Raw genomic sequence first — 26,219 nt, 5'->3', positions numbered from 1 at the left:
GCCCTCGGGGACAGTGAAGGCCACTGAGGAGAGCTGCTGGCCTGCCCGGCTGCACCGTCTGAGCACACACAGACCAGGCCGGTGGGCGGTCAGGCGGGGGCCTTTATTGGCTGATACACATCTACCTGCTGGGGCTGTCACAAGCGGGTGTGGAAGCAGGCGACCCCCTCCCCCGGACCATGGAAGGGACTGAGGGTTCAGGGGTCAGAAGTGACACAAAGGGCCCTGAACATCCAGTCAGATCAGGTAGCTTGACCTCAGGGTCAGGAAACCAGCACCAGAAAACGAGGAGGGGTACAGATGGGCCCCCCAGGTTTGACTGGGGAGCCAGGAGGCGAGACTGCCTGCCCTCGTCATCCCTGGGCGTGTGGAGGGCTGGGCAGCTGATGAGACAACAGAAGCTCCAAACCTGCCGCCCCCTGCAGACCTGCATCACCCATTTCACAGAGGGAAACTGAGGCCCAGGGCCCTGAGTAAGGCCTCACCTCTCACCTGGGCCACGCCTCCCTCTCAGGCCCTGGTCCCTGCTCAGCCTCATAGGAAGCAGACGTGCATGGGGTGCCAGGACCAAGACCCCCACCCAAAGGCCTAGGTGGTGGAAGGGACCCTGAGGATATTAATAAATATGGGCGGGCAGACCCCAGAGGCAGCTGGCCCAGGCCAGGCTGGGAAGGGAAGCCTGGCTGGCCCTCCCCAAGGGGCCACCACCACCCTCAGTCTCTCTCGTCTCGGCTCCTGGGGGCCACGATCCGGTAGCTGGCCGCGTGTCCTCCCCTCTTGCCCCGCAGGAGGCTGGGGGTGCCTGTGCTGGCGAGGCTTGCCCCCGACCCCTCTGGTTCTGCCGGAGGGAAGAAGAGAGGGAGGGATGGAGAGAGGCCAGGTTAGTGAGGTCTGTGTGAGGCACCCACCTACCCTTGGCCTTCTGGGGGTGGGGCTCTGTCATCTGGAAGCAGAGCTGTGGGAAAGAAGGGGGTCTGCGAAGCTGGTTAGTGCCCGTCCCCCTGGGAGTTACTATCTCCTAACCCAACTAGAGCATTCAGGGCCTCTATATGATTTTCTGTGACAGATGGGGATAAACCCACCATGTTTCTGAAATGCTTCGTACGTAGTGGATGTGCCATGAAAAAGTACTTTTTCATTAACATATTTTGGATGCGGAGGTGTGCTCTGAGTCATTCCCATTTCATAGCTGGGTAAACTAAGGCCAGGCATCACTCTTTCTCTCTCCTTGAGTTATACGACCCAAGTGGGGAAGGGTTTAGGAAGGCCAGGCTCTGCCACTGACCTACTGTGTAGCTTTGGACCTCTGTCAGGGTCTCAGTTGTCTGATGTCTAAAACCTGGGGGATGGTCCAGATACAGAGGCCCTGGGCAACTCCAGTAATTATTGAAGTCAGTTCTGATTTGGCAATGGTGGCATACGCCCCAACCTGCAAATTAGCTGACCTCCAAAAGTAAAACTGAATAATTGGCGTTCTTCCCACCTGGCAAACTCCTACTCATCCTTCAGAACCCAGATCAGGACCTACCTCCTCCAGGAAGCCTTCTGTCACTATCACCTCAGTCCTTCTCAAATGAGGGGATAGGCAAGTTGGAAGGATGGGCTGTTTTTCCAGAGGAAGAGCCCCAGGATGGAGGACTTGGCTGAGCCTCCAAAACCCTGTTCACAGGACCAACACTTGGACTCTGGTTGCGCATCAGCTTCACACTGAAGGCCAAGCGGCTACACCCTCATAGTCGTAACTGTCCAGTATCCTGGCCCCGTGTCCCATGAACCTCTGGGCTGAGATTCGGGGCAGACAGGTATCTGCAGTCACAGTCAAGGGACAGTTCGTGCCCCAAACCAGGGAGCACGGGGAGAGGGAAGCCCAGAGCTGTTTCCAGCATCAGCTCAGGCCAAGTCCTGGCCCCAGCGTATTCCAGTCGTGCGGCCTTGAGCAAGTCCCAGAGGAATGTGGGGTGACACTGCCGGAGTCACCCTCCTGTGACGTGTGTACGGTGACCAGGAGTGCAAAGTGGCTTTCACAGTAAATACTGGGTCTTGATAGTCACAAGGCTGGTGTGTTTTCAACTCCTGCAGGTCTGGTCACTGTGAGTTGGTCATGAGATGCTGTTCTGACATGACCAAATTCAGGTTTTCCCTGGGACCCCCTCAGTGCCTAGCCGAGCAGAGAGGTCAGGGAACCTCTGCTGAAGGAGCCCGAAGAGCTGGAGCTTTAGGCCAGACCTAGGGGGCCCCAGGGGCTCACAACTCGCTCAGTGTCATTGCGGGAGTCACATGAGCCCTCTGAACCTGTGCTTCTTCCTCTGTGAGGTCGGCATGGTACTGCCCACCTAGAACGCATGTTACAAGGACTGGGGATGCCGAATGGAAGTCCCGGCCCAGGTGGCCCGGCTGTGTGGCAGCTGTTACCATCACCGGTATCGATCACAGTCTAGACACGAGCCCATCTGGGTCTTCTGTAGCGCCTGGTGCGCGTGATGGAACAGTGGGGACAGTTCTGTCTCCTCTGCTCCCCTCCTCCCGCAATCCCCTTCCAGGCCACACTGAGTGGACATGGGCCCTGCCAGGCGCCTGGCACTTCCTCCCTGGGCTGCGGAAGGAGGGGCAGGGCACAGAGTCAAGGCCACAGTGTGTCCCTTCTGGCTCCTGTCCCAGTCCTCCTCCTGAGGGGGGGCGGGCACCTGACAAAGAGCTGAGAGCCTGGGATTTGGTCCTTGGTCCATCCTCTGGGAGAAGAGAAGGTCTGGGAGATGGTTGGAGAAGTTTCTAGAAGTTGGGGAAGCCATGTGGCTCAGCGGGAGCAGCTCTGGAAGCAGACCCTGCACACCTTCCCACCCCTGGAGAGCGGGGCTCTGTGGGGGCTGCCCTCTCCCCTCCTCCTGGCACTTGGAGCCTTCCATGACTAATGCGAGGGTCCCATCTCGCAGGAAGGCTTCCCCCACACACATCCTTTGGCTCACCTGTTCCCCACGCCCCTCATCTCTGCAGATGCTGAAGACCCTCCGCCACCAAGGCAGGTACCCTGAGACCGGCCTCTGCACCTGCCCAGACCCAGAACGCAGCTGGTGTGCCCTACACTTTTGCCAAATGAAGGAGATGGCTCTGACTTCAGCTCTCCTTCCTAATGGGGGCCTCAGTTTCCCCATCTGTAGGACAGACATGAGGTTACGTGTGATGTCTGAGGCCGTGTGCAGTGAAGCGTTGAGAGATGGGACATCTGGGAGGAAAGTGGCTGCTGGGGCCTCTTTACAGGTAGGAGAGGGTTAGCCCCAAGGGCATTCAATCCCTGCCTCTCTCCAGGTCCGCCACAGACTCCCGTTTAACTCTGGTAGGCCTTCTCAGCCCCATTGTGTCAGCCAGGTGGGGCTAACCTCTTTCCATGTTTACATTCAAGGACCTTCTCCAACGGGGCCCTGCCAGATCGTCTAGCCTCAGCTCTCACCCCTCAGCAAACTCACAGAACAATCCCTCTGGGTTCTCTCTGGTCTCTTGGCTTTTGGCCATGCTATTCCTTTTGCCTGTTCACTTGACCCCGATCCTGGCCTTTCAAGTCTCCACTTAGATGCCTCCTCCCGGAAGCTCTCCCAAGATGCCCTCTGCCATGCCCCAGCCTGCTTCAGGAGCACTTCTGTGATTTCCTGGTTGCCAGTACTCACTCCACTGTGGTATTCCTCACCCTGGGTTTAACACCCAGCTCCAGGGCTCCCCTCCCCACCTGCCCACAACAGCTCCCTAAGCTCCACGAGAGCAGGATTGTGTCTCTCTTATCTGTTGGAACCTGTCCGGCGAGGTACCTGGCACAGAGTAGGTGCTCACTCAGGAACTAGTTACCAGAACCTTCTCTGTGCCAGACACTGTCTGCTGGCCGGATGGAAGGGCTGAAGAGTGGGTGGGGGCTGCTAGTCTGGATCCAGTGTTGGGAGGTGCCGTCTGTGTCCCCAGGCCCTTCCCAGGCCCTTCCTGGCAGGGGCTGCCCCTGCCTGCCCGCCCTGCCGTTACCTGGCCAGATGATGGCTTCCAGCAGGGTGACCCGTCTGGCCAGGAGCTCCAGCTGAGCCTGCTGCTGCAGGAAGCTCTGTAAGCTAGGAGCCTGATGGGAGATCGAGAAGAGCAGACGGTGCGAGTCTGGCCTCCGGGGGCAGGCTGGGCCGGGGAGTTGAGGGGAGGGGCAGGAGCCTCTGTCAGGATCTTGGTCTCTCCTTCTAAGTGGGGACGGGGCTCACTTGGCTCCTCAAGTGACCAGATTGGTGGAGAACTGGTGGATGACTGCCTGGGGGAGGGTCTCTCAGCCCACTCATGGGGCACCTTGGGACCAGGAGGGCCTGCTTAGTGAGCGCCTCTTGGGTCAGAGCTGGAGGGTGGTACATAACCCAGAATCCCCTGGGACTCGAGCCTGGCTGTGTCACCCACAGTCCCCTGCCCTGCTGGAGTCTAGCCCTGTGACCTGCTGGCCCATGGACTTGCACACTGGCTCTGTCTGGAGTCGGGATCCATTGCCCATAGTCCTCCTGGTGGCCTGGGCTCTGACGTTATTACCCACAATCCGCTGTACTGTTGCAGTCTGGCTCTGTTACCCACAATCCTCTGCTGCCCTGGAGCTTGGCTCTGTGGCCCATCATTCCCTTCAGACTCAAAATCTGTCCGCCCTGGCACCCCTGCAGGCCTGGAAACCACATTACCCACAGTTTCCGGAGCCCCAGGTCTGACCACAGGGGTGGGGGCCCGGGTTTCTGGGTCTCCCCTCTTCCCCTGTGGACTCATGGGACCAGTCATCGAGGGATGGGTGGTCTTGACCTTTCACGTCCCCACCTGGAGAAGGTCAGGTACCTTCTCCGGCCTCTTGACTGGGCCCAGGCAGCTCCACCCTGGAGGGCCTGGGGAAGGCTGGTGGGTGGGGGCTGGGCTGTCTGTCCGTCTGTCTCTACTCACCATAGAGCCCAATCATTGTTTCCAAGATTAAAACCCTCTCAGCTAAAATCTTCAAAGCCTCGCGTAGTTGGTGCAACCCCTCCCCCTGTGGAGGAAAGAGACAGATGCAGCCGTGAAGAGGGCAGGGGAGGGGGGCCCTGCAAAGCTTGTTGGAGGCCCATGCCCCACCCTGGACATGCACCCGCAGCCCCTCACCACCTGCCACAGCCCAGGGCCCACGGACAGCTGGAACAAGACTCGGAGAAGACAGGAGGGGGACAAGGCAGGCAGAAGCAACCCCCTTGGTAGGATCCCACCCAGCTATCTGCTCTCTGCCCACAGCCCTGCACATCTTCGCTGCACTGGAGGCAGGGGGAGGCCAGTCTGCAGGGGCACTCCTGCTGTCCCAGGGCCTGCCCGGAGGCTGCCCCAGAGCCCCAGCCGCTCTTCCATCTCTGCTGCCTGAAACCAGCTGCTCTCACAACATCCGCAGGATTCCTGCCACATCCCTGGGCCACTTGCACTCTTGTTTACTTAGCAGTCTTTGAACTGACTCAGTTTTGCCTTCAATACTGTGTTTGTCTCAGCTAATTAACTCCACCAGTGGGATCAGGCTACTTTCCAATCGTCTTCCCACTCATGTCCAAATGAACGTATCAGAGTAAAATCAGAAGATGTCTGAGTGGCATCACTGTTGGGAAGCTAGGCTTAAAATGCTGGCAAAGCTGAAGTCCAGGCCCAGGTGCCCCCTTCCCTAGTCCTTTTGGGCCCCTTCCTCCCAAGGGCTCTGACGGCTCCAGGTCCATATGCTGCACACGTGGGAGCCCAGCCCTCAGCCCCGCCCTTTTGTCTCAGCTGAGTCTCCAGCACCCCTCAAACCCCTCCCCTGGACCTCCCTGCTCCAGGGTCTCCTGTCTCAAGTAGCGCTGACGCTGCCCAGGGCTCTGGTCAGGGACTGCCAGCTGGCTCTCACCTTCACTTCTTCCCAGTGTCTGTCTGTCTGTCCTTTCTTCCCCCTAGCATAAGGCCCATGGTCTTGTCAGAACCCCACACTCCCTCACTCCTTCCTTCCTCTTTCCTAGATGTTAATTCTGACCAAGCAAAAGGACGGCAAGAACTACTCCAGCCCTGACACATCTGGGAGTCTCTCTCGAGTCCTTTTCCTTAGTGCAGATTAAATGAAGGGATGAGGTATAATACGCATCTTGGTACAATTGCTACCTTCAAGGTAGCTCTTCCCACACAAAACATCTAACAAGAGTCCTCGCAACGTGGCTGTTCTGAACGAGTCCATGGTGATGCTAGGACTGACCCTTATGATCTGGCTGTCCTGTCCATATCACATGGATGGGACTATTCTCAGGCCACTGCCTGGCCATGGAGCCTGGGGGGTCGCCCTGAAGTGACCCCTCTTCAAGTATTACATGCATCTAAAAGTGGATGACCTTCAAGAACCACATTGAGCCGCTGGAGCATGGACAGTGGGACAAGCTGACATTACACGTCTCCTGGTGAGATGCAGTAAGAGGGCAGCGCCTCCCCAGCTGGCGGAGGGCAGTTCACCTGCATCGCCTCCTGAGGGAACTGTCAGGCAAATCTAGATGGAGGGACAGTCTCAAAAAGACAAACTCGAGAGAAGGAAGAGAAGGGCAGGGGGCCTGTTCTGGATTAGAAGAACCTAGTGACGTGACAGGAGAAGGTGATGGCACCCCACTCCAATACTCTTGCCTGGAAAATCCCATGGGCGGAGGAGCCTGGAAGGCTGCAGTCCATGGGGCCGCAGAGTCAGACACAACTGAGCGACTTCACTTTCACTTTTCACTTTCATGCATTGGAGAAGCAAGTGGCAACCCACTCCAGTGTTCTTGCCTGGAGAATCCCAGGGGCGGGGGAGCCTGGTGGGCTGCTGTCTATGGGGTCGCACAGAGTTGGACACGACTGAAGTGACGCAGCAGCAGCAGCAGCAGCGACATGACAACCAAATGCAATACACGAATCTTGATTTGATCTTGGATTTTTTTTAAACCAGCTACAAAATGCATTTTGGAGATGACTGGTAAAATTTATAGGTAGTGAAGTGAATTCACTCAGTCGTGTCCGACTCTTTGCGACCCCATGGACTGTAGCCTACCAGGCTCCTCTGTCGATGGGATTCTCCAAGGCAAGGGTACTGGAGTGGGTTGCCATTTGCTTTATAGGTAAGCTGTATATTAAGTGGCTGAATTCATGTCAGCTTTTTTAGGGGTGACTGTGGTTCTGTGGCTCTTTGGGAGAACATCCATGCTCTTTCAAGACATACACTGATGTGTTGGGCGAGATGCAGATGAGGTCTGCAACTTACTTTCCAATGGATTAGGAAAAAAGGTCTGTAAGTATATAAAGATTGAAAGAACAAACATGGCAAAACAGTAATAACTGGTCAGTCCAGAAGAAGGGTATAAGGATAGTCACTGAACCAACTTTTCTCTATATTTGAAAATTTTCAAAGTAAAAACCTGGGGGGAAAAATGCAAAAAAAAAAAAAAAAAAAAAAAATTCTGGGTAAGTGGCCTGCTATTTGCACCGATGATGCTCCAGTGCCCCCAAGCCTGGCCTGAGTGTCCAGGGCCTGCTGGACAGCCCCTTAAGCTGTCACACAGACATTCCCCATTTTCCACGGAGAAAGCTCAGAGGGCCAGCTTTCCCTGGCTGTCTTCTGTCTTTCTCTATTGTAAACATCTCCCTTAACTTCTCGCCCCCTCATTCCACAGCCAGACTAGCACCCACGCGTCTCTCAGCTCCACTGACATCTGTCCATCTTCCGCCTCCTCCCAGTTCTGGCCCCCACAGCCTCTTGCCAGGATGATGGGGACAGCCTCCTGTCTAGTCTCTCTTTCTGCTCCCACGTTGCTCCCTTTTCCCATCCATTCTCCACATGGCAATCAGAGGGATCTTTGGCTAACAAAAATCTGACCACATCACTCCCCTACTTAACATTTCAACGCGTTGCTCCCCACTGCCTACAGCACAAACTTTACATTCCTCAATATGGCCTCTTAAGTCCCCAAAGCCTCTGACTTGTGTCTCACTCCTTGCCTGTCACCCTCTGTCGCTCCAAGTATTTGCAGCTCCTCAGACACCCCAGGCTTGCCCTTGCCCCAGGGCCTTTGCACATGATGTCTCCTCTCCTCTGCCAGAACACCCTTTGCCAGGCCTCAGCCTGAGTCTCCTCATCCAAGAAGATGCTGAATTGCCCTCTGCCATCACAGCTGAGCTCCCCCTGTCCTGTCACTGCTGGTTACTGGTCTGTTCCCCCCTACCCCTGCTGTGACCACTCTGAGGGTGGGCACTGGGTCCAAATCACATCTGTGTCCACGGTGCCCAGTCTGGAGCCTGGCACCACCAAGGAGGTGCTTGGGGAAAGTTAGCTGGTTCCCCAAGCCCTGGGAGCTGAAAAGCCTGGGTTTCAGTTCCAGCTCTGCCAACAATTCACTCTATGGAGTTGGGCCTCAGTTTTTCCTATCTGAATATCGGGTATGGGCTTTGGTCTGGACGGGCCAGTGCTTGCAGCGCATCCTCATGACCACTGGGTGTCACTGCTGAGCCACAGACAAGTCAACGGCTGCAAGAGCTTCACCAAGTGGTGACTAGCAGGTGGAGTGTGGGTACAGGAGCCCTCCTCACGCGGACCTCATCCCCACCTGCCCCCAACAGAGCTGGCCCTCCCAGCCCCCAGAGCCTCATGCACCCCCCAGCCCAGCAGGTCCCCTCCCAGGCAGGCGGCAAGCAGGGACAGGAGAGCAGGTGGGTGAGGGGAAGGCAGGTGGATGGGCAGGGGCCCTGCTACCTCATGGCGGTGGGAGTCCCTCCCAAAGGTGGTTCTGAGTTTGAGGTCTGTTCTGAGAGAGCTCAGGCATTTGTTTTTCTGTTGGGCCGCCCATATAGGGATGGGGCTGCCCAGCCTAATTCAGCCTTCACCCCACCTCTCCCACCTCCCCCAGGCCTCTGAAGAGGCCAGTGAAGGAGCCGGAGGGCTGGGATCTCCTGGGTCTAGCTGACCCCCAGCCCAGCTCATGCCCATGCTTACAGTGTGCTTAAGAGGCTCTGGAGCCACTAGCGGGTGGAAGGTGGGGAAGCGAGTAGGGTGGCAGTGAGGGGCTGGGAGAGGCTTGCTAGAGAGGTAGCAGGACCCCACGAGTCATGGGAAGACACAGGGGAGGGCTCGTGCATGGTGGGGGGCTCCCACGGCTGTATCCATCACTGACCCACAATCGAGCAGAGAGGGCGGGGCAGGAGCTGGGTGCTCCCCATGTCTTCCTTAACTAGCGCCTGCCAGGAAGTAGGGCATCCCAGCCAGACTGCACCAGGAGTGGGTGGGGGAGGGAGGTGGGCACAATGCCAGCCTCCAGAAGAACGCCCCAATGGCCTCTCCTGTCTGCCCCCATCCCGTCCATTTTCCAAACGCCTCCTATGGCAGTGGTGGTTTCTGGGTCCCTGCATCGTGGGGCTTCTGGTGCTTCCTCCATGTTTCCTGGTGGGGGGCGGTAATTTCTAGGCCCTGAAATTCATTCACCGCAATACCCTCTCGTGACAGTGAAGGCTTCTAGGTCCCCTTTCCCGTTTATTCTATGTCTTCTGTGCATGTGACAGTTTCTAGGCTTCCTTTGTGTACAGTGGTTTCTAGATCTCCTTATTTCATTTTCCATGGTTCTCTGGTGCGTATGACAGTTTCTAGGCCTCTCCTTCCCCTCCTCATGGGTCTCCTGTGTATGTGATGGTGTTGAGGATCTCATGTTAATTGCACGTCTTCTGGGTACAATGGATCTAGGTCCCTTGACTTCATTCACCATGTACACTGGGTCCATGATGGTTTCCAGGCCTCCCTTCCTATGATTCACCGTTTCCAATGTGTACCGTTTGTACCACCATTTCTGGTGGTGTTCAGAGCCCCATCCCTTTTACCAAAGGGCTCCTGTGTACTTCGGTGTTTCTGCACCTCCCTTCCTGTGCTTCATGGCTTTCCTAAGGCCAGTGGGCCAGGAGTGGCCTCCTCTTCTGTGTGGGTATTGTTTTCCTGCTTCCCTTTCTTTTGCAGACAGGGGAGCAGAAGCCAAAGCCCTTGCTGGGAAGGGCTATGGGGGCAGGGCATGCAGTCTGGACTGGGTCAGCCCAAACCACCCAGGAGGAAGCGGCAGGGTCACCCTGGCCTGCAAAGGCCACAGAGAGAAGACAGAGACAGGGACGAAGACAGAGTGTATAGGTCTGCTTATAAGGCTGGCCCTGCCCACTGGGGAGGGACAGGGTGCTGGGAGGGGGCAGGGGCTGAGAACTGGCAAGGCTCTGCCCCGGGAGACCAGGTTGCAAAGGGGATTTGGATGGGCTTCCCCCACCCTCATATAATCTCCTGAGTGTCCAGGGCAGGGGGGCAGCGGGAGGTCAGCGCTGGGCTAGAGCTTACCCAGTGGCTCTTCTCACCAGGGTCTCCTTTGGGGCCAGGTTCTCCCTGTGAGGAAAGAGAGAGGTAGGAGCAGTGAAAGGGAAGGAGAGAGGGCTTGGGGGCTGTGGAGAGAGAGAGAGAAGCTGAGCTAGGCTGAGACGGAGAGAGATACAGAGTGGCTTGTTTGGACTAACACAAGATAAAAATGCAAAAAATAAAAAATAAAAAACACAACTGTTTGAAGGCAATGGAGAGTGATAAAGAGTAGCCAGTAACTGAAGGATATCTGACCTTAGAAAGAAGGGAACCGCACTGGGTAACACCCATACTTTTATGGCTTTTTCTCTGAGGGCTCATCCCAGCCCTCTCCGCCTGGCAAATGGCTCAAGCGGGAAGCTTTGGTCTTTCTGGCCTGAGGAGTCAGAGGTTGGGGTTGAGACTGCCCAAGGAGGAGGAAATTGAGGGGAAGATACTGGAAAGCAGGAAGCCACAGTGGGGAAGCAAAGTCAGTAGAGACACTCTTCTCTAATCTGTGGATGGTCTGTGAACTGCCCATCCTAAAGTCACAAAGCTGAGAGCAAAAGTCAACACTCATCAGAGGACAATTCTCTTCACTATGACATCTATATTGTCCAATATGCAACACAAAATTATTAGACATACGAAGAAACTGAAAAATGTGACCCATCCTCAACAGAAAAATCAGTCCGTAGAAAGAGATCCATGGGCAACCCAGATATTTGAATTACTAGACATGGAGCTGAAAATATCTATGACACACACTATTGGGTGTAAAATAGGCTTAAAATGTATTGTAAAACACAGGGAATATAGCCAATATTTTTTAATAACTATAAATGGAAAGTAACCTTTAAAAATTGTATTAAGTTTAACATTTTTTGATAAAATAGAGTAAAATCATTTTTAAATTAAAAAAAAAAAACCGTGACAAATATGTTAAAGAATCTAGTGGAATTGATATAATGGGTGATAAGATGGCAAATTTCAGAAGGGATGTGAAAATTATAAAAAAAGAATCAAATGGAAATCCTGGAAATGAAAATAATATTAGAAATAATTCATTAGCAGGGATTAACTGAAGATGGGCCATAACAGAATCAACTAACTTGACAACGGGTCAGTGCAATAATTCTAAAGGAAGCACAAAGAGAGGAAAGTTTTTTTTTTTAAAAAAATGACAGACCCTCAGTGACTCACGGGAGCCTCACTTAAGTGTAGCTGGAGTCCCAGAGGAAAGAAGAGAGGGCTGAAACAGAAAAAACATTTGAAGACATATCAACCTTTTTTTTTTTTCCAAGTGTGATTGAAAATCAAAACAAAACAGATTTCTGGTTTCTGGTCCAGCATATAAAGACCTTAGAAGTTGCCATTCTGTCCTCACAATAAGTAAGAAGCTGAACAAACTGAAAAATCAACAATTCTTTGAGCCATCAAAGATGTAAGGTCACCGGGCAAACCACTGCCTCTGCCGCGTACCCCCGCCTCCCCCCATCCCAAACTGCAGAGACAGACAGGCGATCACAACTGAGTGGAGCAGGAGCCTTCCTGGGAACCCAGTGCCAGGGTGGTGAAGCCTAAAAGTAATTGCCAAAATGCTGGAGGCTCGGTGTGGACAAGTCCCAGGGTTGAAAATTCCAGGGGACCCAGTCTGGGTGGGGCTGATGGTGGAGTTGGGGGGCATGGCAGAACGCTTTCATGAGCTTTACCTCCAGGAGTTCTAGCTGGTCCTCACAGTGAACCCTGGAGAAAAATCCCTTCCTGTTTTTTTTTCTGGGGAGAGGGGAGAAGAACCATCTTGAAACACCCCAGAGCATTCTGTTCTGCTTAACAAGGCCTGCCCACAGGAGAAACTACTTTGCCAGAGCCTAACTTGCTGGAATCTTATCTGTGCCTAATTAACATGGGAGTTAGGAAATACCCAGCTTTAGCCAATTTTAGCCTTATTTAGCCTTATTTAGCCACTTTTAGTGGGACAAGGGAAATACCCCAATTCCAACCCCCTCTGACCATCTTGTTCCACTTAAAGGGGAGAAACCAAAATAAAATTGAGAAGCACTGGTGAGGTTCACCATCCAGGGGCACAGGCTCAACGAAACCCTGAGACCCAATGATACAACTACAGAGCACTTCCTCCCGACACCTCACCACTGCCTTACTAAAGGCCTGCTTACTGCAGAGGCTCGTTGCTGCTGTTGTTTAGTCGCTGAATTGTGTCTGACTCTTTTGTGACCCCATGGGCTATAGCCCGCCAGGATCCTCTGTCCTGGAATTTCACAAGCAAGAATACTGGAGTGAGTGGCCATTTCCCTTCTCCAGGGGATCCACCCAACCCAGGGATCAAACCATGTCTCCTGCATTGCAGGTGGATTCTTTACCACTGAGCCACCTGGGAAGCCCACATCATATCTACCTTTCAACAAAAAAATTACAAGACGTACTGCAAGGCAGAAAACACAGTTTTAAGAGGCTGAATAAATATCAGAACTGGAGTCAGATAGGCTATGTATGTTGGAATTATCAGATAGTCTTAAAAAAAACCACAAATGCACAGAAAGAAAACTGCTATGATTAATACCAGGGGCTTTCATGCGAAAAATAGACAACATTTAAGAACAGATGGCTAATATAAGCAGAGAAATGGAAATTCTAAAAGTCAAAGAGAAACACTAGAATTCAGCTGAAGGCCCTCTTTATAAGGTCAGTTAGCTCAGAACAATCACATTCTTCCCAGGCCTCTTAATAAATAGTCCTGCCCCAGCAAAGGCCCTTCTTGCTGGTATCAGAGACCATGGTCCAGAAACACAAATCCAACAGAACTTCAGCCTTTAGTGTCCCAGATCACACCTTCCCTGAAGTTCTACCTAGAACAGGAAAAAAATCACAAGAATGCTACCTGCAGCCACAGGCTCTTCAGTCTGCTGGCCAGGATTTCATGCCTTAAAGGATCTTTAAGGGAAGGGGAGAGTAACAGGGGAGGAGCACGGGGGAGAGTCAAAGGTGCTGACCAGTTGTGTTTCTTAAGCTTTTTGTGTTGGACACATGGGCCTAAGATTTAATATTATTTAGATTTTTCATGTTGAAAATATTTTAGTACAGTGGATAAGAATCTGCCTGCCAATGCAGGTGACATGGGTTCAGTCCCTTGTCCAGGAAGATCCCACACACCGTGGAGCAACTAAATCCATGCAGCACAGCTGCTGAAACCAGTGTGTTCTAGAGGCCAAGAGCCACAGCTCCCCAAGCTGGTGTACCTATAGCCTGCGCTGCACAGCGGGAGAAGCTACTGCAACGAGAAGCCCACGGACTGCCGGGAAGAGCAGCCCCGCTCGCTGCAGCTGGAGAAAAGCTCGCACCACCACGAAGCCCAAGCACAACCAAAAATAAAAATAAATAAGTTAATTAAAATATTTTTCATTCTTCTCAAGCTCACATGGAACATTCACCAAGGCACACCACATTCTGGCCCATAAAATATATCTCAACAAATTAAAAAGAATAAACACCATACATTGGGCTTCCCTGATAGCTCCGTTGGTAAAGAATCCACCTATAATGCAGGAGACCCCAGTTTGGTTCCTGGGTCGGGAAGATCCACTGGAGAAGAGATGGGCTAAGCACTCCAGTATTCCTGGGCTTCCCTGGTGGCTCAGCTGGTAAAGAATCTGCCTGCAATGCGGGAGACCTGGGTTTGATCCCTGGGTTGGGACGATCCCCTGGAAAAGGGAAAGGCTACCCACTCCAGTATTCTGGCCTGGAGAATTCCATGGACTGTATAGTCCATGGGGTTGCAAAGAGTCAGACATGACTGGCGACTTTCACTTTCACACATCATACAATGTTATACCCTTAGACCACAATGGAATTAAACTGGAAATCCCTAACAACAGGACTTCCCTGGCAGCCCAGTGGTTAGGGCTCCACACTTGCACTACAGGAGGCATGGGTCCCATCCCTGGCTGCGGAACTAAGATCCCGCATGCCACGTGGCACAGCCAGATAAAAAAAGAAAAAGATAATCAGAAACTCCCCAATACTTGGAGATTAAACAGATTTCTAAATGACACACAGGCCAAAGAATAAATCCCAAGAGAAATTCTAACATACTCTGAGCCACATGAAAATAAAAATGCTACTTAGCAAAATTTGTGACAGACGGTAAACAGTGCTCAAAAGGAAACGTAACTATAAAAGTACAGTAGTCAAGACAGTGCAATATTGGCTAACGAACAGTCGAATAGGTCAATGGAACAGAATAAGAAAGCCCAGAAACGGACCCACATAAATACTGTTGACTGAGCAAAGGAGCAAAGGCAACACAATGGAACAAAGATAGGAACCTCCCTGGTGGTCCAGTGGCTAAGAGTCTGTACTGCCAATGCAGGGGCCAGGTTGAATCCCTGGTCAGGGAGCTAGATCTCACGTGCTGCGACTCAGGGTTCGCATGCTGCGACTAAGACGGAAGAGCCGTGGGCCACAATTAAGACCAGTGTAATTAATTAATTAATTTTTAAAAACTGGTTGAAAAATGCAAACACATGAATCTGGACACATATTTCATCGTCTTCACAAAAATCAACTCAAAATGTATCACAGACCTAAATGTAAAATGCAAAACTATAAACTATAAACTTCCTAGAAGATAACATAGGAGAAAACCTAGATGACCTTGAGTTTGATGATGGCTTTTCAAGTGCAATGCCAGAAGCACAATCCATGAAAGAAATCATTGATAAGCTGGACTTTGTTAAAATTACAAACTTCTGTTCTGCAAAAGCGAGTGTCAAGGTAATTAGAAGACAAGTTACAGACCTGGAGAAAATACTTGCAAAAGATATACCTGATAAGGGCTTCCCAGGTGGCCACAGTGGTAAAGAACCCGCCTGCCAATGCAGGAGACAAAAGAGATGCTGGTTTGATTCCTGGATAGGGAAGATCCTCTGGAGGGGGGCGTGGCAACCCAATCCAGTATTCTTAACTGGAGAATCCCCAAGGACAGAGGAGCCGGGTGGGCTACAGTCCACAGGGTTGCAAAGAGTTGGACACGACTGAAGTGACTGAACACACAGGCATACCTGATAAAGGTATATAAAGGTATATCTTTGTATATCCAAAAAATACGAAGAACTCTTAAAAATTCAACAGGAAGAAGACAACCTAATTTAAAAAGTTCTTGCACAGGAAAGGAAACCATCAACAAGATGAAAAGACAACCTATGAAATCAGAGAAAATACGTGCAAACGACATATCCAATAAGGAGTTAATATCTGAAACGTGTAAGGAACTTATACAACTCAATAGCAAAACCCCAAATAAGCCAATTTAAAAATGGACATGGACAGTTTTGCAAAGAATACATATAAATGGCCAATGGGTGAAAAGACGCTCAGCATCACTAGTCATCAGGAAATGCACCTGCTGGGACGTCTGTTTTCAAGAAGATGAGAGATAATGAATGCTGGTGAGCATGCGGAAAAAGGGGGGCCTTTGAATACTGCTAGTGGAAATGTAAACTGCTTCAACCATTATGGAAAACAGTATAGAGGTTCCTCAAGAAATTAACAGTAGAGTATCCACCCAAAGGAAAGGAAACCACTGTCTTGAAGAGGTGCATTCACCGCAGTATTATTCACGATGGCCAGGATGTGGAAAGAGCCTGCATCTACTGATGGATGAATGGATAAATAAAACGTGCGGTATTTATACACGCACACAATGGAATGTTATTCAGCCTTTAAAAAAGGAGGGGATCCTGCCATTTGTGACAACATGGATGAATGTGGAGGGCATTATGCTAAGCAAAATAAGCCAGACAGAGGAAGACAAATACCGTATGGTGTCACTTATATGTGGAATCTGAAAAACAACCAAAAATCTTGAAGTCAGAGAAACAGTAGAAAGGTGGTTGCCAGGGACTGGGTTTGGGGGAGGGAAGGAATGGGAAAAGGTTGGTAAAAGGATACAAACTTTCAGTTATAAGATGACTAAGATTTTTTTTTCTTTTGGCTGAGCCATGGGGGTTGAGGGCTCTTATTCCCTCAACTGGAGACTGAACCTGGGACGTGGCAGTGAAAGTGCTGAACCCTAATCGCTGGACTGCCAGTGCGCTCCCAGATGACTACATTCTAACCTAAGGATCTAATATATGCTACGGTGACCAGAATGAATTGAAATTTACTAAGAGTCTATCTCAAGTATTCTCAACACACACACATGGAGTGTTTCTTACAACAAACCATTTCTCATAAAACTAAACTTACTTTTACCATATGATCCAGCAGTTGCATTCATTGATATTTAACCAAAGTAACTGAAAACTTACACCCACACAAAGACCTACACCTAGATGTTTGCTGCTGCTAAGTCAATTCAGTCGTGTCTGACTCTGTGCGACCCCATAGATGGCAGCCCACCAGGCTCCCCCGTCCCTGGGATTCTCCAGGCAAGAACACTGGAGTGGGTTGCTATTGCCTTCTCCAGTGCATGAAAGTGAAAAGTGAAAGGGAAGTCGCTCAGTTGTGTCCGACTCTTAGCGACCCCATGGACTGCAGCCCACTAGGCTCCTCCGTCCATGGGATTTTCCAGGCAAGAGTACTGGAGTGGGGTGCCACTGCCTTCTCCACCCCTAGATGTTTACTGCAGCTTTATTCACTATTGCCAAAACTTGGAAGCAACCAAGATGTCCTTCAGTAGGTGAATGGATAAATGAACTGTCGCACATACAATGTAATATTATTCAGATCAAAAAAATTAAAAAGAGATATCAATCCATGAAAAGACAAGCTAGAACCTGTAATGTGTATTACTAAGTGAAAGAGGCCAATCTGAAAAGGTTACATACTGCATGATTCCAGCTATATAGCATTTTAGAAAAGGCAAAAACATACGAGACGGTTAAAAGATTAGTGGCTTCCAGGTGTTACAGGGGAGGGAGGGATAAATAGGCAAAGCATAGAGGATTTTAAGGGCAGTGAAATATTCTACATGACACTACTATGGTGTGTACACATCACGATACATCTAACGATATCTGTAGACTGTACAACACCAAGAATGAACCCTAATGTAAACTATGGGCTTTGGGTGATAATGACGTGACAATCTGGGTTAATCAACTGCATCAGCTGATGTGAGACGTTGGTGGTGGAGAGGCTCTCCACGTGTGGGGACAGGGAGAATATGGGAACGCTCTGTACTTTCTACTCTATTTCGCTGTGAACTCAAAAAATGCTGTAAAAAAGAACTGTATTCACTAAACAAAATAACCAACAAAAGCAAGACCCAGAAACCTTACAGACCCAGGAATTTCAGCCAACCCAAAGCAGAGTAAACACACAAAAAATCACACCCAACCACACCACGATCGATCTGATGAAAACCGAGGGTAAAGAGAAAAATCTTAAATGCCAAAGAAAAAAAAAAAAAAGACATATTATGCACTGGGGAAAAACAGTAAGAACAACAGCCAGTTTCTCATGAGAAATTATAATTGTCTACGTAAACCAGAAGACCACGGAACAATATCTTTACAGTACTAAAGGGGGAGGAAACTGCCAACCTATCATTTTATAGCCAGTGAAAATAACTTTCAAAAATTAAGGTTCAATAGAGACAGTTTTAGATAAACAAAAGCAGTGAGGATTTGTTGGCAGCAGACACACATTACGAGAAAGGCTAAAGGATGTTCTTTAGGCTGAAGAGAGATGATACTGTATGAAAATCCGAAGCTAAAGGAAGATATGGAGGGTATCAGAGATGACAAACACGTCATTAGATGTAAAAGACTTTTTTTTTCAAACTTCTTTAAAAGTCAACTGGTTGTTTAAAGCAATAACGACAGTGAATTGAGGGTTTAAAACAAATACAGAAGTAAAATTCGTGAGGGCAACAGCACAAGGACAGAAGGGGTGAATTATACGTTTGTAATGTTCTTCCTTTTACACGAAGAGGTATAACAATTCAAGTAAATGGTGCTAAGTCAAGGGCACATCTTGTTATCCTTAGAGCAGCCACAGAAGAATAACACAAAGAGATATAACAAAAAATATCATTAGTGGAGATAACACAGAATTGTAAACAATTCTCAATCCAAAAGAAGACAGGAGAAGAAGAGGAAAACAATGAAGTCAAGAGGAGATTGGAGTGCGCAGAACTCCAACAGCAAGATGGTTGACTTAAACCAAACCGTATCAGTAGTGATGAGATGTGTGCTCAGCCGCTGAGTCGTGTCCGACTCTTTGTGACCCCGTGGACTGTAGCCCACCAGGCTCCTCTGTCCATGGGGATTCTCCAGGCAGGAGTACTGGAGTGGGCTGCCATGCCCTCCTCCAGGGGATCTTCCCTATCCAGGGATTGAACCCAGGTCTCCCGCATATCAGTAGGGATACATATCATTAAATGTAATGAACTCAATAGTCGACTCTTTCAAAAAGGAGGACCCAAGTATGTCTTTTTTACAAGATGTACTTTAAATAGGACACAAATAGGTTGAAAGTAAAAGGATTGGAAAACATATACCATGCAAACACCAGGCATAAAAAAAGCTTGAGTGGCTATTTTAATACCAAACAAACTAGAATTCAAGACAAGAAGTATTATCAGGGAGAAAGATATTCATTTCATAAAGATAAAAGGACCAAGAAGACATTAAAATCTTGACTGTGTATGCATCTAATAACAAAGCTTCAGAATGCATGAAGCAAGCACTTCTCTGGTGGTCCAGTGGCTGAGACTCCATGCCCCCAATGCAGAGGGCCTGGGTTCGATCCCAGGCAGGGGACTAGATCCCACGTGCCGCAACTAAGTCCAGGCACCACCAAATAAATAAATTAAAAAAAAAAAACAAAAACAGGAAGCATAAATTGACCAGATTAAAGAGAGTGAAGTTGCTCAGTCGTGTCCGACTCTTTGCGACCCCGTGGACTGTAGCCTGCCAGGCTCCTCCGTCCATGGGATTCTCCAGGCAAGAATACTGGAGTGGGTTGCCATTTCCTTCTCCAGGGGATCTTTCCAACCCAGGGATCAAACTCGGGTCTCCTGCACTGCTGGCAGAGGCTTTACCACCTGAGACACTAGGGAAGATAAACTGAAGGGAGAAATAGACAAATCCATGACCAGAGGTGGAGAGATAGAAAAAGAGAGAAATAGAGAGTCAGAGAGAAGGAAACACAAAGGGAAGACAGAGAAAGAGGTCCAGAGACACAGAGCCAGAGCGAGGGAGATGGAGGTAGCCTGGTCCTAAGGGGCTGATGGGACCCTGAGATGGGGGCAAGAATGGAGCTGGAGCTCACCCTGGACCAGCCCGGGAGGGTCAGGGGCTCGGCCCCCAGGGGATGGAGCCATGGCAGGGGTCTGGGCCTGTGGGCACCTGGAGGCGTGCTGCTGGGTGACCAGCATCACTTACCCGCTGCCCCATGGAGCCTTGGGGGCCGGGCTCCCCTCGCAGTCCCTGCAGGAGGGAAGAGAGGAATGGAGTGAGCTGTCAGAGGGTCTGATCCGGGGCTCCCAGAACCCCCAGAATCCTCCACCCAGGCTGCCTCAATACTCACTCTCTCGCCCTTCTCTCCAGGGTGGCCGGAGATTCCTTTGGGTCCAATGGGGCCTGGGGGTCCCTGAGCAACAAGACAGGGCCTCAGCCTTGTGCCAGGGCAGGGCAGAGTGGGCAGGAACTTGGGGTACAGAGGGGCAGGGGAGGGTGCCCAGCTTGGCCTGGGCCTCTGGGCCCTTCACCACACAGCCAATGGTCTGCCCAGAGTGGGAAGTTGACACAGCTCAGTGTTCAGAGCTACGGTGGAGACAGGCAGTCCCCACTTTGATCTGGAAGCTGCCATGTGCTGGCCACAGCCCTAGGGCAAGAATCTCCACCTCCTTTCTCGTCCTTGGGCGATAACAACACTTGTTCCTTGCCATGTGGACTGAATAAGATTCATGGAAAGTAGTTTGCACATTAAGTGCTCCATAGACGCTCGAATGAATGAATGAAGGATAGACGAATGGATGGTGGATGGATGGATGGTTGAGTGGGTGGATGGATAGGTGAGTGAATGGGTGGGTTGGGTCATGGGTCATGGGACAGACAGATGAGTGGAGAATTTGGAGAAATGCTCACCATATGTCCAGGACTCCCAGGAATCCCCATGGGACCAGGAAGTCCAGGAGGACCTGGAATCAGACAGCACATCCTCAGGTTCGAAACAGTACAGCACCAGGAAGTTCCACCCTCAGCTCCCTCCGCACGGCCAGCCCTGCCAGCCCTCAACCCTGCCCCTTACCCCAGGCTTGGACTCAACTTACCCATGGGGCCTGGGGGGCCTGGGGGCCCAGCCGGTCCCTGGGGCCAGTGGCTGCTGGTCTCAGTGAAGGTGTTGGACAGAATCGGGTCTCCTGGGGGAGAAAGGATGATGAGAAAGCAGGACGGAGCTGCATGGGGCAGTACGAGGCAGACAGTTTCAACCTGTCTCTTCTGCCAAGCCAGCTTTGACTGCTCTGTCCCCTGTATGACAGCCCGTAGTTGTGGCTGGGGCCACTGGGCACCTGTGCCAAGGCAGGTGGTGGGGGAAGTGTGGGTTACACCAGACTAGGCTGCAGGGAGACCTGGGTTCTAACTCAGCCACAGTCTAGCTGGTGACATCCAGCAAGACTCGACCTCGCTGAACCTAGACTGTCACAGGTCTGATGGGAACAATAATGAAAGCTACCATTAAAAAAAAATATTACTTGGCTGCACTGGGTCTTTGTTGCCATGTGAGAGCTCTTAGCTCTGGCAGGTGGGGTCTAGCTGACCAGGGATTGAAGCTGGGCCTGCGCACTCTGGGCGTGCAGAGTCTCAGCCACCTGGGCCTCTAGGAAAGTCGAGGAAGCTACCATCTTTGACGCCGGCTTTGTACCCAGCTTCCGTGCATGGGTGTCATAGAACCCTGGGACACCAGCACCATCGCTGTCCTCACGGTACAGATGAGGAAACCGGGGCTCAGAGGGGGCGAACGAATGAACGGTCTTGCAGCAAAGGTATGATGCAGATGGGGTTGAACCTGGCACTCTAAACGCCGACCCCAGCAGCAGGCATGCCGGTCAGGCTTTGAAGGAGAAGGAGGCACGGCAGGGCCCAGCTGGGCGGAGGGGGCCGGGCCTCTCTGAGCACTGGGGCAGGGCCGTGGCCTTGGGAGTTCAGGGCTCACGTCCTGCTGCCAGGCCTTGAGCTTCCCGGAGCTCTGTGGGATGGATCCTGGCCAGCTCCGAGGCTTGGTGGGAGGGCCTGATGCCGGTGGTTCCCAGCACAGGCTGTGGAGGCTGCAGGGATCTGAAGCCAGCCTCTCGGGCCCTGGCTGTGTGATCTCCCCGCTCTGGCCCTTGGTCTTCCTTCTCAGTGACAATGGTGCCCATTGGAGGAGTGGCCCAAGGGCAAGCCTGGTATATAGAAGGTGCCTAGCAGATGGTCATGCCAGCCTCACCCCACTGCCAGCTGGACCTGCTGTGACCCCGAGCAACTCACCATGCTGAGAGATCCGGGCATAGGGTGGTCCAACAGGGGCTGGAGGCCCAGGGGGGCCAGGAGGGCCTGGGGGCCCTGGAGGTCCCCTCTCTCCGGGGATGCCCACAGCTCCGGCCTGGCCGGGGCTCCCTGGGGGGCCCTGCAGACCTGCAATGGAACCAGGGTTTGGTGTGTGTGCTCGAGGCAGGGAGGCTCGGGATGGCTGCAAGAGGGCGGGAGGGGGCCTCCGGGGGCAGTGGGCACAGAAGGTGCCAGGGGCCACAAGCAGGGCAGCTCCTGTCTCTGACTCCCCAGCTGCCATGAGGACAGTGGACACTTGGTTCACAGTAGGTGCTGAGCAGATACTGATTTCCAGAATGTCCTCTCTCTTCCAGGCTTTTGCAGGAGCTGCTCCCTCTCTCGGCCCTCCCTTTCGGCTGCCTGGAGTGCATTTCAGGTCATCCTGGGCCTCACCTAAGGTGTCGCTCCCACTGGGAAGCCCTTCCCATCTCCCACCCCACCCATGAGGGTCTGGGCTTCCTTCCCTGGGGCTCCCATACCAGCCATGGCCCCCACAAGAACCCTGGTCACGTGGAGGGGGGCCCTGCTGGTCCTCCTCTGCCCAGGCTCACCCTCCCTGGCCTCCCTTGCCTGGGAGCCCCAGGAGGGCAGGGTCTGGTCCGACCCACCCCCACGAGACCGGCTTCAAGCTTGGAATAGGAGAGCAGGGAGATGGGCCCAGAGAATGCAAAAGTAGGTTGCAGGGGGCCCAGGCGTGAGGCGGGGGGGCACTGCTGGAGAGGGTGTAAGTCCTCTTACATACGGATATGGGTGGGCAGAAGGGGCCCAGGCCACCTCCGCTACATCAGGTTCGGGAAGTGGGCCCCAGTCCAGACCCTCCTGCGAGGGGGCGCTGGTGGAAGGGGCAGTGCTGTGTGCACTCACCTGGTGGGCCTCTCATCCCCATCGGGCCCCGGCTGCCAGGGTCTCCCTTGGGGCCAGCGGGTCCAGGAAGCCCCCGGGCACCCACTCGATCTGGGGGGAGAAAGCGCATCAGCCGGACAGCTCCGGCCTTGCTCGGCCCCGCCCCGGCCCCGCCCACACCAGCACCTACCATCTCGAGGGAGCAGAGGGGGCCTCTGGTTATCTCTGGTTCCCGGCAGCCCTGGGGTGGGGGAGCGGTTAGGCGGGGGTCAGTGTTACCCAGAGTTTCTGCCCCAGCTCCACCAGCTGCCGGGCCTCCCTGGACGCCAGTGCTCAGGGGCCCCTGGGGACCCACTGGCGAGCTGGGAAGACTGAGGCCCGAGTGGAGGTCAGGCTGGGAGCCAGCGGCAGCGCGGGCTGGAATCTCGCTCCCCCTAGCTCATTCCCACACGGGAGCGTGTACCCCACTGACTCACTCACCTCGGAGGCTTCCATCCCCGGGGCTGCCCTGGACAGCTGGGGAACCCCAGAGCGGGGCAGGGTCCTCAGGGGCACCTGGGGTCGGGGGCACTGCCCGCTCGGTGACAGTCAGCACCGCCACCTGTGGAGGAAGAGGACAATGGGGTGGGTACCAGTGTCTCACCGGGGACAGGCCAGCTCGCCCTGTGGAGGCGGGGCTGGGAGGCCAGGCGGCCAGCAGAACCCTGCCTGGAGTGGAGACCAGGCTCACAGGGGCCCAGAACTTCATCAGAACTGCCTGTGGTTTTCCAGCTGCACAGTTCATCACATTCATTGTATGAAAGTCATCACACACTACCACAGCCACCCACGTTGGATTCTGAGACTGTCCCCGGGTTTGCTAGGCCGTGCGGTTTTTTCCTGTGCTTACCTGCATGTGAGTATGTATATTTATATACATTTACATGCATATATAACATGACACTTCTCTTGGTCTCTTAAAACACCACAGGTTGGAAGGATTTTTACTAAATTTGAAGGGAAATTTGGGAGGGTCCGACATGAAACAGAAATGCCAAGGTGTGTACAAAACCACTTTGGGGGACTTCCCTGGGGGCCCAGTGGTTAAGACTCTGTGCTTCCCCTGCAGGGGGTGTGGGTTCCACCCCTGGTTGGGGAGCTAAGATCCTACATGTTTCTTGGTGTGACCAGAAAGTAAAAAACAGAAACAAACAAAAACCCACTTTTGGACTCAGTGCGGGGGGAGAGCCTGAAAGGTCAACTGTGTCCCCTGAGCCACTAACTGGGGGTTAAGAAAGGCCAGGATGCCTGCTGACCAGGAGGTGCGGGGCCGTGTGCGCCTACCCGAGGGAGGCTAACCTGGAACTGAGCTGAGCTGCCCCTTAGGCCAGCGTTCCCTGGGAGCGAGCTTGGGGAGCAGCGTGAGGTTCCTGGGGTGCTCATACCTCAGAACAGGGGTTCTAACCCATGTTGTTTGGAAACTTGGGCTTTCCACCTGATATTAATGCATCAGGGGCATCTCTCCATGTTAGAAAGTGTAGGCGCTGTCCGTGGCTGCCTAACACTCCACTGAGCCATGTCTGCTCAGGCTGCAGCCACCTCTTTTGTCGTTTGGTTTGCAAATCTCCCTCTGAATAGTTAACACTTGGGTGAACATCTTCGAATCTAATCTCAAGAAAAATTCCGGGAGGAGGCGATGGATATGCAGACGAAGATTAAAAGTCTCTACATGTCTTTAGAAAATCTGGAAGAAAAGATGCTTCGATGTTGGCAGTCGCTGTCTTTGGGGGGCCCAGGCGACCGAGGCCGATGGTTCTCTGGCAGGTTTATCGTGGTTCTGAGTTTTTCATGTTTCTAAATTTAGGATGTCTTACTTTTTAATTGTTAAAACCTTTTATCTTGAGATAATTTGAGACATGCGGTACATGTTTTTGCTTTTTGGAATGGGAAGATAGCATTGTGGTGAGGGTGAGGGGTAAAGGATGAAGGTGTTGGGGCAATTACATTGGCAAAAAAGAGAGAGGGACATTTACAAGCTCTGGGGGGCGTCTAGGAGTCTCTGGGAGGGGCTGGGGCTGGGAGAGCTTCACGGGCCTCCTGAAGAGAGAGCAACCAGGCTGTCTGAACAGGCTTCCCAGGGTGGGCACTGGGGGCAGGGTGGTGCCTGCCTGGCAGGCAAGGTGCTCACCCACCTTGGCCTCCAGCACCTTCAGCCGCTCCGTCAGCTCCGACACTTTGCTGCAGTTGAGACAACCTGGGGAGAGGAAGCAGGCTGGGTTGGGGCTCCCAGGTTCCTGGGGGCAGGATGGAGGGAGGGGACAGATAACTGATGACCCCAATCCATAAGACAGCTCAGGGCAGGGACGGGGCTACGGAGTCATAGCCTGTCCGGGGTGGACCATGCCCTGCGGGTGTCCTTTGGCTCCCAAGCCTCCAAGGGGACTGTTTCTCCCAGGGCAGGACCAGGGACTGGACTCCTCATCCAAAATGGGGTGGAGTGGGGAGGGAAATGCCTGCTGCTCCCCATCCGGGTGAGGCTGGCCGTGGCGTGCTGGCTTTGGGGACCCCACATAGTCCAGACTGGGCTGGACTCCCATGCCACCCTCTGAGCCTTCCCCCAGAACCACCATCCAGCTGCCCGGCCTCCTCAGCAATACCCCGACGTTATTCATAGCAGCGTTGGCAGCAGCCGAGCACGCTGCACGCGCGTCTCTCTGGTCTTCACCACAATCCCGCGTGTGAGGGCAAGTGTCGCCCTGTGCACAGCTGGGGACACTGAGCTCAGAGCAAAGGGACCTGGGGTCTCCCCAAGCACAAAGCCTGGGGTCGAAGCCCAGCGCTGCCCCGCCCTGGCCGTGGGGTCCTGGGCAGGGCACATCCCCTCTCTGACCCCTCAGCGACGGTGATGCTGTCCCAGGGGGAGGTTTATACAAGGCGACCATGGAACGCTCCTGGCATGGTGCCTCGCACCCTGCAGTCGCTCAAATGTTCTTTCAATGAAAAAAAGGAAACTGGGGGCTTGGACCCCTGTCTGCAAGACTCTGGGGGTCCTGGGTCTCAGGTGCCTGGGCCCACGGCAGACTCCCCTCGGGGAGCCCTTCCTCACCCCACCCCCAGTTTTCTTTCCAGCCTGTGGTGGATGGGGGCAGGGCGCTGTCTCTGACCCTCCACTGCTGGGCCCAGCTGGCTTTTAGGACAGTCACCACCAGCCCCTCCAGCCTCCCCTGGCCCAGGGGGACCCCAAGCAGCTGCCCCGGGACCCACCTGAGAAGCCTGTGGGCCGAAGTGCCATCCGCCGCGTGGCGCTGCCCGACCACCCGGGCTCCACGAAGCCAGGGGAGCCTGTAACTAAGGACAGCGAGGGTGAGGGCCTGCTGGCCATGACGTTTTGTTCTCTTCCCCCCAACTACTGTTGCCACAGCGGGGATCCCTATTCCCCTTGGTGCAGAGCAAGATAGAGGCCCAGAGAGGTGGGACCAGAGTCACACAGCGTGAGGTGG

General features: G+C 52.9%; 1 protein-coding gene across 2 annotated transcripts in view; it reads right to left on the bottom strand.

Moving 5' to 3' along the window:
• Nucleotides 1-84: 84 nt before the first annotated feature.
• The window catches only part of EMID1 (EMI domain containing 1), a 40,064-nt gene continuing 13,929 nt past the window's right edge, over nucleotides 85-26,219 (bottom strand). The window contains exons 4-16 of one of the 2 annotated variants that reach the window (XM_055549408.1): nucleotides 25,984-26,067; nucleotides 24,912-24,973; nucleotides 23,221-23,341; nucleotides 22,931-22,981; nucleotides 22,762-22,851; nucleotides 21,838-21,984; nucleotides 20,640-20,729; nucleotides 20,455-20,507; nucleotides 19,895-19,957; nucleotides 19,750-19,794; nucleotides 10,349-10,393; nucleotides 4,933-5,017; nucleotides 85-838 (exon numbers count right to left, since the gene is read on the bottom strand). In XM_055549408.1, coding sequence (XP_055405383.1) covers nucleotides 714-838; nucleotides 4,933-5,017; nucleotides 10,349-10,393; nucleotides 19,750-19,794; nucleotides 19,895-19,957; nucleotides 20,455-20,507; nucleotides 20,640-20,729; nucleotides 21,838-21,984; nucleotides 22,762-22,851; nucleotides 22,931-22,981; nucleotides 23,221-23,341; nucleotides 24,912-24,973; nucleotides 25,984-26,067 — 1,061 coding nt within the window. In that variant the 3' untranslated portion in view covers nucleotides 85-713. Of the gene's footprint in view, nucleotides 839-4,002; nucleotides 4,094-4,932; nucleotides 5,018-10,348; nucleotides 10,394-19,749; nucleotides 19,795-19,894; nucleotides 19,958-20,454; nucleotides 20,508-20,639; nucleotides 20,730-21,837; nucleotides 21,985-22,761; nucleotides 22,852-22,930; nucleotides 22,982-23,220; nucleotides 23,342-24,911; nucleotides 24,974-25,983; nucleotides 26,068-26,219 lie in introns of both variants that reach the window. The other variant, XM_055549407.1, reaches the window with a different exon arrangement.

This window comes from Bubalus kerabau, chromosome 16 (assembly GCF_029407905.1).
Source record: "Bubalus kerabau isolate K-KA32 ecotype Philippines breed swamp buffalo chromosome 16, PCC_UOA_SB_1v2, whole genome shotgun sequence".
Taxonomy (NCBI): Eukaryota; Metazoa; Chordata; class Mammalia; order Artiodactyla; family Bovidae; genus Bubalus; species Bubalus kerabau.
This window is presented reverse-complemented; position numbering and strand designations above follow the sequence as displayed.